General features: G+C 45.2%; 2 protein-coding genes across 2 annotated transcripts; both read right to left on the bottom strand.

The window, feature by feature from the left end:
* Positions 1-5,623: 5,623 nt before the first annotated feature.
* Positions 5,624-14,402, bottom strand: AP1M1 (adaptor related protein complex 1 subunit mu 1). The gene is made up of 12 exons (XM_076359118.1): positions 14,300-14,402; positions 13,450-13,606; positions 13,002-13,069; positions 12,296-12,426; positions 12,003-12,150; positions 11,286-11,412; positions 10,770-10,912; positions 9,867-9,938; positions 9,420-9,578; positions 8,634-8,759; positions 8,360-8,435; positions 5,624-7,759 (listed from the first exon to the last, which is right to left on the bottom strand). Exons 1-12 carry the CDS (start codon positions 14,339-14,341, stop codon positions 7,737-7,739), a joined length of 1,272 nt encoding a protein of 423 aa, XP_076215233.1. The 5' UTR covers positions 14,342-14,402; the 3' UTR covers positions 5,624-7,736.
* A 493-nt stretch (positions 14,403-14,895) lies between these two features.
* On the bottom strand, positions 14,896-16,115 carry FAM32A (family with sequence similarity 32 member A). Its single transcript, XM_076359070.1, has 4 exons — positions 16,022-16,115; positions 15,805-15,943; positions 15,610-15,663; positions 14,896-15,425 (listed from the first exon to the last, which is right to left on the bottom strand). The coding sequence occupies exons 1-4, from the start codon at positions 16,096-16,098 to the stop codon at positions 15,357-15,359; spliced, it is 339 nt and encodes a 112-aa protein (XP_076215185.1). The 5' UTR covers positions 16,099-16,115; the 3' UTR covers positions 14,896-15,356.
* Positions 16,116-16,898: the final 783 nt, after the last annotated feature.

The raw sequence follows: 16,898 nt of genomic DNA, 5'->3' as shown, positions 1-16,898 counted from the left end.
AAATTCAGTGGAAAAAAAGGTTTACGATTGTTTGTGATTTCAGTGCAAATTCTCCTGTAGCATAAATGACATTGTGGTATAATTAATTACCACAGCAATTAAGATTATTCATATTGTCCCTTAACTTTGCTCTCTCACGCTATTTTCTGCAAGGCTATCAACTCTCGCGGTGCCAGGGCTGCTGAAATTACAAACAGCAGTGGGTGTCAACCACAGAGGGGGGGGGAAAAAAAAAAAAGTGCTGAACGAATTGCAACATACTGCATTTGGCACAAGATAAAGATAGAGGTGCCAAGGTTTAGCCCATTTCTTGTCACAGAATATAAATTCCGAAATAAACAGGTGTAATCTCTTAACCCGAGACAAACCCACAATGGATAAAGTCTAATAAGACTGTCTCTCTTTATGTGTAAGAATGTTTTCTAGATAAAACCAGCTCAGATTAGGGTTGGGAAGCAAATACAAGCAGTCCAAACAGTAGACAGGCATAAAAGGATGGCAATAAGGAAGGAAAAGTAGAAACACGTAAAAGAAAAGCAGTGAAATAACCTCCCCAGCTGGAAGACAGAGGCAGAAGGAAGCTTTTCTAATGCGCCCGTTTCATTTGATTGGGAGGTTGGTTCTGGCTTCTTTTATCGAGACAAACCCAGTTTTCCCTAGAGGTAATCGGGGGGGGGGGGGGGGAGAACGAAGAGATACTCTCTTTCGTATGTTGTATCAAACAGGAGCTTTCAGACCACCAGCTGAGTCTTAATTTGGTGACCCAACAACATCCACCACCACCACCGTCCAACTGCGAGTAGCTGCTGCAGCAGCACTGCAGAGCGGCTCATCCATTCCCCTTGCGCTGATGCCCTTTACTCTGCTTCGCAGCAGTACCAGCCACGTGAGAGTAACAGAAAGAAATAAGAACGTTAAGAGAAAACCGTCACTCTAAATGGAGAAGCTACTGAACTCCAAAAATCATACTGCATAAGCCTAAAAAAAAAAAAATAATTATAGTTTTGGGGCTTTTTAATGAAGTCAGAGGAACTAAAAATAATACCTTCCAAATCAAAAGACACATTTTGTACATACTGCTTGAGCATACGACTCTTTCTGATGATTAATGGGAAGCATGCAGCACGCTCAGAATGCCATCTACTGGCAGAACCGGCCGGGGGGGGGGGGGGGGGGGGAGGAAAAAACCAACCACCCGACGTAGTAGTTTGTTGTAATCTTTCATTCCAAGAAAGCCAAGATATCAGATACACACCGCTACAGGAAATAAAGCTACCTATCGGCTCCAATGGGGGAGTGCCGCTGACGCACCTTGAGGAACAGCTATCTAATCAGTTAGCAGTTAAATAATACATAGATGAGGTTAGTTTGGCACGCCTGGGGAGGGGGAGCGGGGGGGAATGCTTCCTCCTGTTGAAATATTCTGAGCCAGCAGTCCGTGATAAGGATCATCGAATGGTTTGGGTTGGAAGGGACCTCTAAAGGCCATCTAGTCCAACCCCCCTGCCGCGGGCAGGGACATCTTCAACCAGATCAGGTCGCTCAGAGCCCCGTCCAGCCTGACCTGGAATGTTTCCAGGGATGGGGCATCCACCACCTCTCTGGGCAACCTGGGCCAGTGCTTCACCACCCTCAGTGTAAAAAATGTCTTCCTTATCTCTAGTCTAAATCTACCCCCCTTTAGTTTAAAGCCATTCCCCCTTGTCCTGTCGCAACAGGCCCTGCTAAAAAGTCTGCCGCCATCTTTTTTATAACCCCCCCTTTAAGCACTGACAGGCTGCAATAAGGCCTCCCTGGAGCCTTCTCTTCTCTAGACTGAACAACCCCAACTCTCTCAGCCTTTCTTCACAGGAGAGGTGTTCATCCCCCTGATCATTTTTGTGTCCCTCCTCTGGACCCGCTCTGACAGGTCCGTGTCTTTCTTACGTTGGGGGCCCCAGAGCAGTGCTCCAGGTGGGGTCTCACGAGAGCGGAGTAGAGGGGGAGAGTCACCTCCCTCGACCTGCTGGCCACGCTTCTTTTTTTGCAGCCCAGGATACAGTTGGTTTTCTGGGCTGCCAGCGCACATTGCTGGCTCATGTCCAGCTTTTCATCCCCCAGTACCCCCAAGTCCTTCTCGGCAGGGCTGCTCTCAATCCATGCTTCATCCCCCAGCCTGTATTGATACCGGGGGTTGCCCCGACCCAGGGGCAGGACCTTGCACTTGGCCTTGTTAAACCTCATGAGATTCACAAAGGCCCACTTCTCCAGCTTGTCCAGGTCCCTCTGGATGGCATCCCGTCCCTCTGGCGTGTCAACTGCACCGCTCAGCTTGGTGTCATCTGCAAACTTGCTGAAGATGCACTCGATCCCACTGTCTAGGGCATTGATGAAGATATTAAACAGTACCGGTCCCAATACGGACCCCTGTGGGACGCCGCTCGTCACCAATCTCCATCTGGACATTGAGCCGTTGACCGCTACCCTCTGGATGCGATGGTCTAACCAATTCCTCACCCACCGGACAGTCCACACGTCAAATCCATACCTCTCCAATTTAGAGAGAAGGATGTTGTGGGGGACCGTGTCAAAGGCCTTACAGAGGTCCAGATAGACGACATCTGTAGCCCTTCCCGTGTCCCCTGATGTAGTCACTCCATCATAGAAGGCCACTAGGTTGGTCAGGCAGGACTTGCCCTTGGTGAAGCCATGCTGGCTGTCTCGAATCACCTCCCTGTCCTCCACGTGCCTTAGCATAGCTTCCAGGAGGGTCTGTTCCATGACAGATTAGTTTTGTGGGTTTTTTTTCTTTTGTGCATATTTGTTGTTTCTTTCCCATCGCTATCACATCTCTGCTGGCTTGTCTCAACTGCTTATTCCACACATTTTGATAGACATTTTCTGATTTGTAAGCCTTATATTAACTTTTTTTTTCATTACATGTAATAAAATAATTAGATCTTTTGATTCTATTTGTATTTTAAGGTTGCCTTGTAATGAGACATGACAAAGAAGATATTATTTTAAGACATCTTAAAGCAGAAATAGCCTGTGCTCTCAACTGAGATATATGTATTTCCATTGCTTATGCCCTGCTGTGTTGTCCCTCCAACAGGTATCAGGGTGGTTGAAGTCCCCCCTGAGGACAGGGGCTTGTGAGCGTGAGGCTGCTCCTATCTGTCTATAGAGGGCCTCATCCGCTCGGTCTTCCTGGTCGGGAGCCCTGTAGCAGACCCCCACCATAATGTCACCTGTCCCTGCCCTCCCTTTAATCCTGACCCACAAGCTCTCGGTCGGCTCCTCATCCATCCCCAGGCAGAGCTCCGTGCACTCCAGCTGGTCATTGACATAGAGGGCAACACCCCCTCCTCGTCTCCCCTGCCTGTCCTTCCTAAAGAGCCTGTATCCCTCCATCCCAACACTCCAATCACAGGAGCCATCCCACCACGTCTCCGTGATGCCAAGAAGGTCGTAGCCCTGCAGGCGTGCGCACATCTCTAACTCCTCTTGTTTATTTCCCATGCTATGTGCGTTTGCATAGAGGCATTGAAGTTGGGCCCCCGATGAAGCTGTCTCACTGGCTGGAGTTCCTTTGTGCTGCTCTTCAGGCGCTCTCCTGCTGACCTGTGATCCTTCTCCAGGCTCTGAGCATCTAGTGCTGGTCCTGGCATCAAACTGGTAGGAGTGGGATGGATCGAGGTTCCCTTCCCCCAGCATCTCTAGTTTAAAGCCCTCTTCACCAGCTTGGCAAGCCTATGACTGAAGATGCTCTTCCCCTTCTCTGACAGATGGACCCTGTCAGCCCCTAGTTGACCAGGTTTCTCAAAGCGAGTCCCATGGTCAAAGGAGCCGAACCCCTGGCTGTGGCACCAGTCCCGTAACCGTTTGTTGACGTGCCAGATTCGACTGGCCCTTTCAAACCCCTTCCCTTTGACTGGCAGGATTGATGAAACAACTACCTGCGCTCCCGAGACCCTTACCATTGCTCCCAGGGCTCTGTAGTCCTTCTTGATAGTCCTCAGACTGCTCCTGGCTGTGTCAGTGGTGCCCACGTGAAACAGCAGCAGCGGATAATAGTCAGTGGACTGTACAAGGCTTGGTAGCCTCTCGGTGACGTCCCTGATGCGAGCCCCCGGTAAGCAGCACACCTCTCTAGAGAGTGCATCCCGTCGGCAAATGGGCGCCTCCGTACCTCTCAGAAGAGTCGCCTACTGCTGTCACCCGTCACCTTTTCTTAGTGGCACTGGTTGTTATACGGGGGGCAGGTCGGGCTGCACTACTCAGCTCCAGCGCTTCTCCTGGTGTGACGGGACTTTCCTCTTCGGCCTGCAGAGTAGTTAAGTAGATCTGCAAGGGCACCTCAGGCTTCGGGGGACGTGTATTCCTCCTGCTGGTCCTTGCCTTTGCAACCGTCCATTCCTCTACATTATTGGCCCCCCCGCTCCCTTCTGCGTGTGCCGGTGGGGGAGTTTTTGGCTGTTTGGCTGTGGGTCCGCTGCACATTGCGCTTGGCACCAGCTCTCTAGCTCCTTCTCTGCCTCCCTGATGTTACGCGGCCTTCTCACCGCCTCCTGCAGCTCAGCCACCCGCTGCAGGAGGTCCTCCACCTGGGCACACCTTTTGCAGGCAGGTCTGCCGCCTGTCCCTGCCCCAGGAGAGAGGTCCAGGCACTCCCTGCAGCCTGAGGTCTGCACTGCAGCCTCTCCCTTCAGCAGCTCCGTCTGCATGGAGACATCGGCCACCGCTGGGGTAGGTGGTGCAGACCCCCCAGCTGGAGCCACGGCCTTTACCCTCAGACGAGGGCCCACCATTCTGCCTTGAGGGTCGGGTAGGACGAGTGCTCTACCCTATAAGCATAGAGCAGGGGAAACACACTTAAGCTTGCTGAGAAAAAAAATAGCCTGCTTCCCAGCTTATTACAAAAACAAAACTGCGGAGAGCATGTAAACATTGCTGGCTCAGTGTTAGGAACAGAGATGTGTTTTCAGAGCCACCTAAGAAGTTTAGACTTCTAATGTTCCAAATTCCAGGTAACACAGCTATGAAACCACGTCGAGCTGAAAACACAGATGAGGCACTTTACTGCTTATTTGAATTATGCAAATTGTCTTTTAAAAGCGTATTATATTAGGCACTTACCTGTAACATAGTGGCAGACCATCAAATTTACATTTCTCCACATCAGGCAGAGAACAGAGGCCACCAAGGTAGGAAAGATTTAGCAGTTGCTCTAAGAACAAAACTTAGAAAAAAAAAAGTTACTTCTTGAACAAGAGCTAGTGCTAGAATAACATCGCATCTCCCTGTTTCTGCCTTTATGCTTGTGGAAGTACACAGACACCCTACATTTCAACAGTGAATGGATGAAGAGGTGGGTTTTGGGGTTTTTTTTTGCTTTCTGAAAAAGAGGGTGCTATAATGAGCACTAATTTTATGGTGCATGGGCAAATTTTGCAGAGAACACTAGGGAAGCAAAGATTTTGTCAGCAGTTGGTGAACAAATCGGGAATATGAATACTTTCAGCTTTTATGAAGCTCAGTTCCACTTATCCAGGCCTCATATTAGAACAACCGAGGGTACTCTAAGATTAGAAGCTACAGCTTGGTGTAGATCAACCTGAAAAAAGAGCAAGTGAAGTGCAACTGATCCAAAGAGGACTTTTTGCCCTTTATTACTTCCTGGACAAGCATGGCTGACGCCCCATCATCACAACAGAGTCAAATTGTGACAAAATATGAGAAGACACTGTTCTGGTCCGCAAGATACAACCTTCGACAGGAAAATAAATGAAGCTATTGAGTCGCATTTTACAGGCAAATAATTAAAGCGAACACTTTGAAGAACAGAGTCATCAGGAAGTGATTTGTCAACCAATTACAGTTTTAATATAAAAATGTTTAGTCCAGTCATACGCTTAATTGTTCAAATGAAAATGAGTAGTGGAACCAAAATCTTGAACAAGATGATTTGTTTCAACATCAAGCTTGTTGGGTGACAAATACAGTAACCTTACTCCAGAATATACGTGCCCACACCTATCGCTGCCTAGCCAGCTGTCTGGTTATTGCCTAGATACCTTCAGGTATCAGCCCGTTCTGAGGCAGATCTTCCTGTAACGTTACAGCAGCTGCATCACAAGGGAATTTAGTTGGGTTTTTGCTAATAGTATATACTGTATACACAGGTGTATCTCTGTATATAGTCTACAAGGATTTACTGGGGACAATGACTGAAATATCTTCTCAATCTTGTGGGAGAGTCAAGGACTGTCAACAGAGTGGTGCGGAGAACCTCGCGCCCAGTGTATTACATCGCATTTGAGGACATGTATTTAGATTTTGATGGTTTAAGTTTAGCATCTGTCAGGAGCACTAAATTCAAACCAAAACGGTCTAAAAATTGTTTAAAGAAAATACTGATAACCATCAAAATTCTTCTGAAAAAAAAACCCCAAAATAACTATGTACACCCATGCCAATCTTAGCTTCTCAGAAAAAAAATGAAACGGCATGTAAAAAAATAATACCTTTAAAGTATAACATTCTCAACTGTTATCCATTCTGCCAGGAAGTTATAATAATAATAACTGTTTACAAACGGAAAAGACTGAGAAAGAAAGCATCCCCCTTAGGGCAAATAAAGTTAAACAATTCTAGCGAACTATAGCAAAAAAGGGAAATATTTGCCCTAAATTAACACAAAGGCAAGCTGGAAGAAAGATGGCAACTGTATTTTTATCGGCCTCTTCATAAACAACGACTGATTTTCAGGAAGAGGTTGGAGTACATTACTATTGTCTGGAAAAATAATAATTTAAAAAACCAATCTTCCTACCAAATTTCATTGCCTCCAAAATTGTTTTGGTCTTTTTTTTTTTTAATAATTAATCTAAGGTCTTATGCCTACATATTACAGTTTTGAACTTGTTTTACAAATAGAAATTAAAAAAAGGCAAATACTAGTCAATTGGCATAGGGGTATCACAGGGTTGAAACTCTTCAGTCTGCATTTCGACTACCTTGAACTAACAATCATCACGCTTCCACAGAGACGTTCCCACAGACGTTTACTTCTGCGATCTCTTGTTCTCAGTTAACTTAGTCTTCAACAAACCCTTATTTTTGTTTCCAAACCCTTCACTTGAAGTTGTTCTGTCGGATTAATTGGTTTGAAACCATGCAACAAGAGCAAACGGTACTTTTGGACTTCAGATAGTTTTAACTCATATTCCGTAAATTTTTATAAGTTAACAGAGCTTTGAATGAGTTAAGGCACCCATATGCCCCGAAAAAAATAAATACCTTGGGCTAAATACAACCAAGTGTTCAGCAGTCATTTAATTGCACCATCGTCTCCCGAATTTGTAGCATAATGCTGCCAATGTCTTTAGAGATCCTAAAATACGAATACTAGAAACTTTGCGAATGTAACGGACAAGGCATTGACAAAACATTCTCAAGGTTCATTCTGTATTCCTGGCTCCTCAAGGTAACTGCTACTCCTAATGTAATTAGTATTTAGCAGCAAGATCAGCATGTTCTAAGAATGAAATAAATATTCACACAATCAATACTAATGGTTCAAATGCTCAAACACATTATTGAAAACAGTAATTTTTCCAATCTTTCCCCTGCCAATCCAAGATTGCAGAAACAAGACCCTTGGCAACAACATTCACGGCTCTCGGTACCACAGAAGCTTCTGCAAACAAATTCTAGGCCTGAAGTTTTGGCGTCTGTGGTGCTTGCGAGGTGTTTTACTGTGTTCGAAGCTGGTAGTCTGTAAAGGGGAAAAAAAACACAACCCAAAAACCAGTTTTAGTAAATTGTCTCGCTAAAAGTAGTAAAGCAGATCAGCAAACTGGGATGAAGTGATATAAAATAAAACCAGAGCTTTGCTTAGAATGGCCATGATAATGAGCTCTAAAGTGACTAAGGTAATTGTAGGCAGTCATGCTTCCATGCCAGAAAGTTAGATTAGAAAAACAACAAAAAGCAAAAAAACCCCACCCCCCCACTTTCACTTGCTAACAATCTAGTATCTTTTAGTAGACAGTGTCTTATACATCTTAAAGCCGGCAGAACGATACGTGTGAGCAATTTCTTTTTAAATTTACATTCCAAAAATCTCACCGAATCCCAGCTTAATTACAAAATACTTGAACAGCATTACTGAACTATCCCATAGGGTCTTTCATTAAGACACCAAGAAAGGTGACTGGAAAAAGCAGCATACCCTAATCTAACATGTACTAAACCATATAGTTTAATACTCAAGAATATGAGCAAACTGGTTTTGTGTGTTTCAATTTGTAGGTGTGTGCTGGAGAAACAAAAGATGCAAGTTGGAGACGTCTACAGTCTATTGCCTTCCATTTACCTCCATTCTGGGTAATGTAACGAACCCACGGGAGAGCCTGATAGCCACTCTTCTCAATTATCTTTAAGTAGCGAACCTGGAAAGAAAGGGGTGTTAAGAAATAAAGTCTCCCATGTCAGCCAAGCAGCATTTAGCAAAAAAGAAAAAAATTTTTTTGGTCAAAAATATGTTTTATGGGTAACACTGAACGGGAATCATCAAGAAGATGAGAAAAACTTGTGTGTTAAGAGCCTAGCATGTTAACTTATCAGTATTTCTATTTTCAACTACTAACCTGGATTCCTGAAGTGGTGAAATACGGAATCTCAAACTTTACACTAATGGGAGGTTTTCCTTCCTTATCTTCAGCTTCAACACTGGGAAGTCCAAAGTGAGCTCTCATCAGGTATTCTTTTCCACCCTACCCAAAAGGACAGATTTTTTTTTTTCTTGAAACAAAAAATAAAAGAAACTTGCAACGATAGAAGTGGTTTTCTTAACGTCCAATTGCTGAACTCCACTATTCATTTCAGCTCTTCTCTAGGGCTTAGAAGTGAGCACTTGCTTTTATTTTAAAAATACTTTTTTTTTTTTAAAGATGCAGATCAAATTAGGACTACCTGAGGCATAATTCATTTTCTTCCAGCCTCATTCTCAAAAGACAAGGGTGCCGCTGACCATCCTGAGTAAATGGTGACAGACAGCTGTACTACCGCACCATTAGCATTTGAAAGAGCTCACGCTCATGGAACCCCCATGCAGCACAGTCTGACAAACCAAAACAGCCGCTGCTAAATCTAGGCCAAGGGATTACACCATCCACAGATATCGCTCCAAAATCTGCCCTCTAACCTAGTTCTGAAAAATTATCCCAGTTAAAAACAAAAAAATATAAACAACAGTAGAGCTCAAACATCTATTAGCAAGTTCCAAGCCTTCATCCAAGGGAAAAGAGGAAGAGGCCAGTACGACTTGTCTGATACCATTAGAATTTGCTTTCGGCAGAGTCTGAACGTTCATAAAATATTAACGTTAAATAATTATTACACTATTAGGCAGTAAGACTAAAAATAACACTTACTGGAAAAGATTTAATGGACCAGACAATTTCACTGTTCTCTGGAACCCATTTGACACTTCCAACAGTGGTTTTAAACTTTGGCGAGTCCGCATCATTTGGAACTGGAATGTGAATCTCCACATTGTTGGCAGTTGATCTACGCTTAAATTGACTTTTTGCCTAAAAGAAGAAAAAAAAAAATCAGAAAAGCAGGCCTCTAAATATTTCCATTACGCTAGTGAGTTCAGAGAGCTGCGAGACACACAATCCCCCTCCACCCCAGTCTACATACCAAGAAACAGAACTGTAACACAGAGATCGTGACTTACAAATGAAGTTTTCAAAAAGATTTAAGTCCCACAGAAATAACTAAATACTTGTACAAAAATGCACACGCTGCTGGTCAAGCTTTGAAAACAAATGAAAGAGAAGACTAAAATTAGCCATAATTATTTTAGAACTTCTGACCTTGATCATGTACTCGATGCGGCTGTGGGAATGTTTTTCAATCACAGACTCAATCCAGATCAGTGGTTTTACCTAAAGGGGGAAAAACACTTAACAGCTGCAGGTTTTACTTTGATAGGGTCATGAAAATGTTGCTTCCCCTAAAGAGACACTCAACACGTGAACCCCACAGAAAACAGAAAGTCTGTGGTGTTCGAAATGACAAACAAGTTGTGGTTTTATTTAAAAAAAAAAAAAATACAAATGAGCAAGCATTGATATACCAACGACCAAGTGTTACAAGAATTATAGGCTTAAAAAGGTATGTCTCAGATTAATCCCTAATAACAAACACTTGCATTCCACAATATTTGATAATTTAACACACTAGGGACTGAACTATGACAAGCCCTAAAAATAACTAATTCAAACTACTGCCCTTAAAATAAAAAATAATACCAAACTTTTCATTGTTGTCTCCTGTTGCATACTGCAGACCTTCTCGATATTGAATTTTTCCTTTTCTGAAAGGAAAGCTATCCTTATGCGGCTAGCATACTCTAATACAATTAAATGACAAATACTGTTGTTGTCAAGCACAAATGAATTGCTGCACTGACATTTCATCACGTAGTTAACTTAAAAAAGAGTCATCACAGGAACTGTATTTCAGAAACAGTTTCAATAGTAGTTGAAAATATAGAGACCTATTGCCAAGTTACTGCTAAACTCATTCTCACTTCCTCCAAAAAGAGCGAGCACAAAGCTTTGCTATTAACGGTTGACTTGAAAACTACTATGCTGCCCATACTTTAAGAAAAAATAAAACAGAATTAAGAGAAAGCCATTAGCAATTTTGCCTGCAATCTAAAACACTGTCATACAATAAAATCCTATAGTCTAGATCCATACACCCAGACTTACGTGGGTATTAAGACGATAGGACATGAGTTCAAACTCTCCATCGGGCGGAATGAAGGAAATCGTCCTGTCGTTTTCAAAGCGAGAGAGACGAACACACTGGTGAAACTTTACATCTTCCAGTTCTACTGATTTACTTTTGCCACCTAGCAGAGAATACAGATGTCAAGGCGCTACACAAATTATGTCCCAAGTCTCATCACAGCCAGTTACACAGCAAAGTAGTTGTCTGCTGACACTTTAGCCAATACTTTCTTCAGCTCGCTATAGGTTTTTAGGACTACAGAAGTCCCAGTGAAAAAAAGAGATGAGGAAGCCCAGATGGTTACCATGTATTACCACGGTATTCCACCTTTGCTTGGTATTGTCACACAAGACCTGATATGGTTTTCTACACTCATAAAGGGAGTATTTCTATCATCTTAGAACAAATCCTTTCAGCTGAACCTCAAGCATCCCAAAACCTAAGACTTCAGATAACGTCTTTCACGATCACCGAGATATTGCCAAAATACTCACGGCCTGTATTATCAAAGAGAACTTTGTCGTTTAAACCAAGGCGCAGCTCTGGCATTCCCGAGAGAAAGACTCGCATTTTAATAGATCCAACTATCTCACTCCGTAATACGTTTCCATTGGCACTGACCTAAACAAAGAAGAAAAGAAAGGTAAGGTTGCTGTGATGTGATATGTCATGACATCGAACATTACTCCCACCCCATCCCCATGTCCCAAGTTTTCTTGGATGTCTTTCTCCTGAGAAATTAATCCAGTAGAGTAGAATTAGGTCAGGGAGGTGATGGGCACAGACGGAAGAGGAAAGGAATCACAGAATCGTTTAGGTTGGAAAAGACCTCTAAGATTATCGAGTCCAACCGTTAACCCAGCACTGCTAAGTCCACCACTAAACCATGTCCCCAAGCACCTCATCTACACGTCTTTTAAATACCACCAGGGATGGGGACTCAACCGCTTCCCTGGGCAGCCTGTTCCAATGCCCGACAACCCTTTCGGTGAAGAACATACCAGAAATTAGCAATACATTCAAGTAAAGCGCTATTTGTCTACTGGATGTCCTTATGGGTGCTCAGTCTTAATGACTGACATTATTTTGAGCATCACAGGACACTAGCCAGAGTCAGTCTGACTTTTTATTGTACCCTTGCAGGTTTTCAGACAATAAGCCCTTTTCAACACTTCTTGTTACAATTCTCATCAAAAGTTAAAGGTACCCACCAAAAGGTTAACAGACTCTATGACATCCAGGAACACTTCATTTTTCCTGTATTTTATCCCTTCTGATCTCCATGAAACAGCGTTCGTAACAGTGGCAGGTGGACGTGGAGCTCCAGTTTCAAGTTTGTGACCTTCCTGAGTGATGTACCTTCACAGCCACATAATTGGCATGAAAAAATAAAAATTAATTTTTTTGATAACTAGACCAAGCCGGAACATTTGTTGGCGTATGGAAGAATGCTCAAAACTTTCCAAGGAGTTTGTCACTGTAAGTGATGCAGAATGATACTTACTCTTGTAAAATTTTACTATCAGTGGTTTGTGGATAACCAAAATCCATAAGCTCATCTAACAACTCATAAATAATAACAAAATTATCCCTAATGCTCTCTTCTTCCAACTCCTTGAAATATTCAGAAAAAACCTGAAACAAAATGACAGGAGGGAGGGGAAGGAGGAGGACATTAACTGAGGAAGTACAGCGCATTCAGAATGTATTCTTGCATCTAAAATAATAATTTTTAAAAAGCCCCAAACCAAACCCCATACTTCACAAACAGCATTCTGTTTGAAGATTAGCCTCAGGAAACCCACCTCCATTAAAAGAGACCTAGAGAATCCTAGAAGCAACTCTAACTATTATAAAAAAATATTTCTTCTGGAGAAAATATTTTTCATGCCAGGTACAGATGAACCAAACAGAGAATCTATATGATATGCCACTACTCATGCATCAAGTCCACAATTCTCCTCTGCGTTCTCGGGTCTTGTGCAACTACTTACAGCGTTGTGTCACATCCTTTGCCTACTCAGCTACAAAATATCAATTCCATTATTAGTGGTTAGGAAGATAGTTCTACAAAATAATCAAATATAAAGTAAAAACACTATTACCATAGAGTTCTTTAAAAATGTGAAAGCTCTACGCACTTCTATTTAGATCAGATTTAGACTGAAGTGAAAAGAAGAGGGAGGTGACTTTTGAAATTTCATACTCACCTGAACTACTTTATATAAAAATGAAAACACCAGTGATACACATGCATTTTTCTTAGAAGTTGCAACAACTGATAAAGGATGTTCAGGAACGGGCATTCAAAGTCACCATTCGCAAAAATGTTTACCAAGTGCATTTTTAAAAGCCTTTAGGCAATTAGAGTCGGCCAAAAAACCCAAGAGTTAATTAATTAACAGTACCTCTGGTCTAATGAGATACGAAGCATTCAGGAAATAATTTATTAGAGTAAAATTAATATAACCACTTTTCTGCACCCAACGCTGCCGGTGCACGTTACACTATATAAAGCATAAAATGGCTTTATTTAACGGAGCCTCCTTATGCCACTTCACCCATTCTCTAGCTTTGCATTTAGACACAAACAACGAAAATAATATGGCAGCACTTGGCCTATCAACCTATGCGAGCTATCTGCAGTATAAAGGATACGATATAGGTTGTTATGTTTAATCCACATAAAACGAACTCCTCCATGTGCTAGAATCGGAGAAAGCGTCCCCTCTTCTTCCTTTTCCATAAGGATTGGCATAAAATGCTCCACCTCTGACATGTCCACATCTCCACGGTAATTCCGACAGATGAGAACCTATAAAGAGAGGAACAAAATCCTTGCATTTTTTTCCTCTTTCATGAGATGATGTTACCAGGCAAGACTAACGCACAAGATATTTGGAAGGCCTCTTCAAGTAACTTTAAAAAAAAGTCACCAAGCTTCACTCTAGCCCCTACGCATAGTGTAAACGCGAATCACAATGCCAAAATACTTTGCTGATTAGAATGCAAGTCCTAATCTTCCATTGCAAAGTCATGTATCGATATTTTCCAGAGTTAATCTTCACCTGTTGCTGCACACGCCCCAATAACGCTTTTAAGATGGGAACACACGCAACTCCTCCGAGCCACGCTACCTCCGATCGCGGCAGCGGTTCATTACCCCAGGTGGGACGCCCAAGGGCCCCGCTGGCACCTCTGCTGCCGGCGGCCACCTCCCTCAGCGCCGGCGGCCACCTCCCTCGGCGCCCGCGCCCGCCAAGAGGAGACACGGGCCACGACTCCCCCGCCGCAGCCCGGACCCGCAGCGCCACGTGGAACTGGGGCTGGCGGCAAGGAGGGGCCGGGAAGGGGAAAGCGGCTGCCGCGGACCCCAAGGGGGCCGGGGGACCCCCACCATCCCGGGGCCCCTCACAGACCGGAGCGTGCCCGACCCCCCTCAGCAGCCCGGGGCGAGGGAGGCCCCTCCGCTTCGGCCCCGCAGAGCCCCCCGCGGCCCGGGCCTCACCTTCCCCTTCAGGTCCAGCACGTAGACGGCGCTGGCCGACATCGCCCCCCCGCCGCCTCCCGCCCGGGCCGCCGTGTCGCCCGGCCGCAGACACACCGACTTCCGCTTCCCGCACCGGCACTTCCGGCAGGAAGCGGCGAAACGAGGCCCGGCTGCTGCGGGGAGGGATACGCGCAGGGCTCCGCCGCGGCAGCGGAAGAGCATCTGTGCTCACCGAGTGTTAAATAGCCCCGGTGTGAGCTGCCGCGGGGTCTTTTTACCCGCTGGGAATCGGTCCCACAGCGGCCAAACAGCACCGGGAGCGGGTCTGGGCGCCAACGGCGCCGGGACGAGGGGCCGCAGCCCACAGGGGAGCCCCCGGGCAGATGCTGAGCACTCAGGGCCCAACGAGCGACAGCAGAGTGGACGATATTCGGGTTTAAGAACAATTTTCGGGTTTAAGAGGCATGTTAGGATCTTAAACATCAAGATACGCGTCATCTCTCAAAGGGAGTAAGAATTGTAAAGGCAGGCGAGGCACTTCAAAAACTCCACGCGCAAACAACTCTTTCACCCATGCACTGCCCCTGATTTTTTAGGTAAGTCAGCACCAAAAAAAGGATGAAAGCAGCATTTTAATAAGAAGCTACATCAAAGTTGCAAATTACAGCAGACCCCCCACCTCTGAAAGAACTCTAGATAGAAAGAAATTATACAATTCCTACAACTTATAAGGGAAGCTTAGGCTACATGAGACTGTCAGACTCTTCGCTTCTAAAAAGGGGAACTGTTAGTATCCAACAAATAAAGGAACATTTTCCAGCAGTTGATTTTGGCTTTAATCCCACTAAAAAACCCCCAGCCCTCTGCACCTCTGTAAATCAGAGCTCATCAGCCAAGAAGATGCTCGGTTGGATACTTGGTTTTAAAACCCAAAACAATGAAATAAGTACAGAGTCATAAACGTTCAGAAGATATATTAAACATTCAATATGGAGAATACACAGATTTACATGGCAACCCTGTCCCATACAAACAAAACACAACTCCTCATCCAAAGCCTTGAAAAGCAGTCCGTTCACTTAGTCCAGCTGACTTTAGGAATGTCGTAATGCTCAGTCAGAGTATCCAAGTGCCTGTTGAAATCCTAGGGGAGAGAAGGAGAAAAAAAACGTTTACTCTTTGGTGCGGACATCACCACCGTTCAACCGCAAGACCCTCTGCCTCCCCGCTTCTGTGTTTCACAAAGGCGAAACGGTTCCTCCCGCCCAACGAGCCTGCGTGCTGATAAATACACACCGGCCTGAATAAATCGGGATAATTTAGCTTACCTCCACTCTCTGCTTATGGGTTTTTGACGCTTTCTTCAGGATCCTCTCCATTTGCTGGAGGAAGACACAAGAGAGGCCGGTTACTTCCAGCACTCGTAGCCCCTCAGGGGCCGCATCTGAGGGGTCAATTGGGGGTTTTAGATCCCCCCCCCCGAAACCCCCAGAGAAGCTCTGGCCCAGGCAGGGCAGCCCTACCCGCTTCTCCTGCATCTTCTCGTAGGCCACCTGCGCCGGGGTCCGCTTGTCCAGGCCGCGCTTCTTCTCCTCCTCCTGCTTCTTGCTGCTCACGATCTGCTCCAGGATCTGGGCCTTGTCTTTCGCCTTCTTCTTCTTCCTGCGGGCAGAGGGCGGTCAGCGCCCAGACCCGGCTGCCCTTCCCGGTCTCCCCCCCCCCCCGGTTCCCCCGCCTCACCGCTTGCCGGCCCCCAGGGCCGCGCCGCTGCCCTTCAGCCGCAGCGGCCCGCGCTGCACCGCCTCGTAGTCCGCCATGGCTCTTCCGCCGCGGCGCCCGCCGCACTGCGGCGCCCCCTGGCGGCAGCGGGGGAGGTCCCGCAGCGCGCGGCGCCGTTGCCGCGGCAACGGTGTGTCCTCTCCCCCCCGTGAGGGAAAACCGCCACAAGCCAAAGCCGCCCCGAGAGGGAAGCTCAGAGATCCGGGCTGCGCCAGGAAAAAACCGCCCCAGCCCGCCCCACACACCTTGTTCCATGCCGAACGGAACAAGTCTGAATATTCTTTGCTTATTTGAAGGCGCGCCAATGAGTGAGGCCGGCGTTCCTTCCCTGAGGGGAATAGATTTTTCCACCGGACAGAGGGGCCCACCCAGCCAGACGGTAGGAATGACCAAGAAATGAAAATTTTACAGCCTGCCCGTGATCAATAAATAAGGCAGCCTGCCACATGCTGTAGTTGTGCAGTCAGTTCCCTCCTCCTACCCTTGTTTTTCATATTTCATGCAGCCTGTAACATGGCATTTCTGTTCACAGGTATGAACTATATGCTCACACATATTTTCGATGTAAAGGCCATATATGTATCAATATATATGTATCATGTCACGCTAATAATCGTTAACTAGTGGTAATGTGTATTAACAGATAATGCAGAATAAAGGCAGTGAGCGAACTTTATAGATACTACCTCCAGTACAAACTACCATTAGCATTAGTGTACAATACATATTATAGGGAAAAGTGAGGAGGAAAGAACAAGGGGTTACTACCACCATTACCAGTTTCTAGCATTTGGTGTTAATTCTTAAAGAAGAAAGACATTACTAACACTTTTCAGGT

This window comes from Aptenodytes patagonicus, chromosome 25 (genome assembly GCF_965638725.1).
Source record: "Aptenodytes patagonicus chromosome 25, bAptPat1.pri.cur, whole genome shotgun sequence".
In the NCBI taxonomy this organism is placed as follows: Eukaryota; Metazoa; Chordata; class Aves; order Sphenisciformes; family Spheniscidae; genus Aptenodytes; species Aptenodytes patagonicus.
This window is presented reverse-complemented; position numbering and strand designations above follow the sequence as displayed.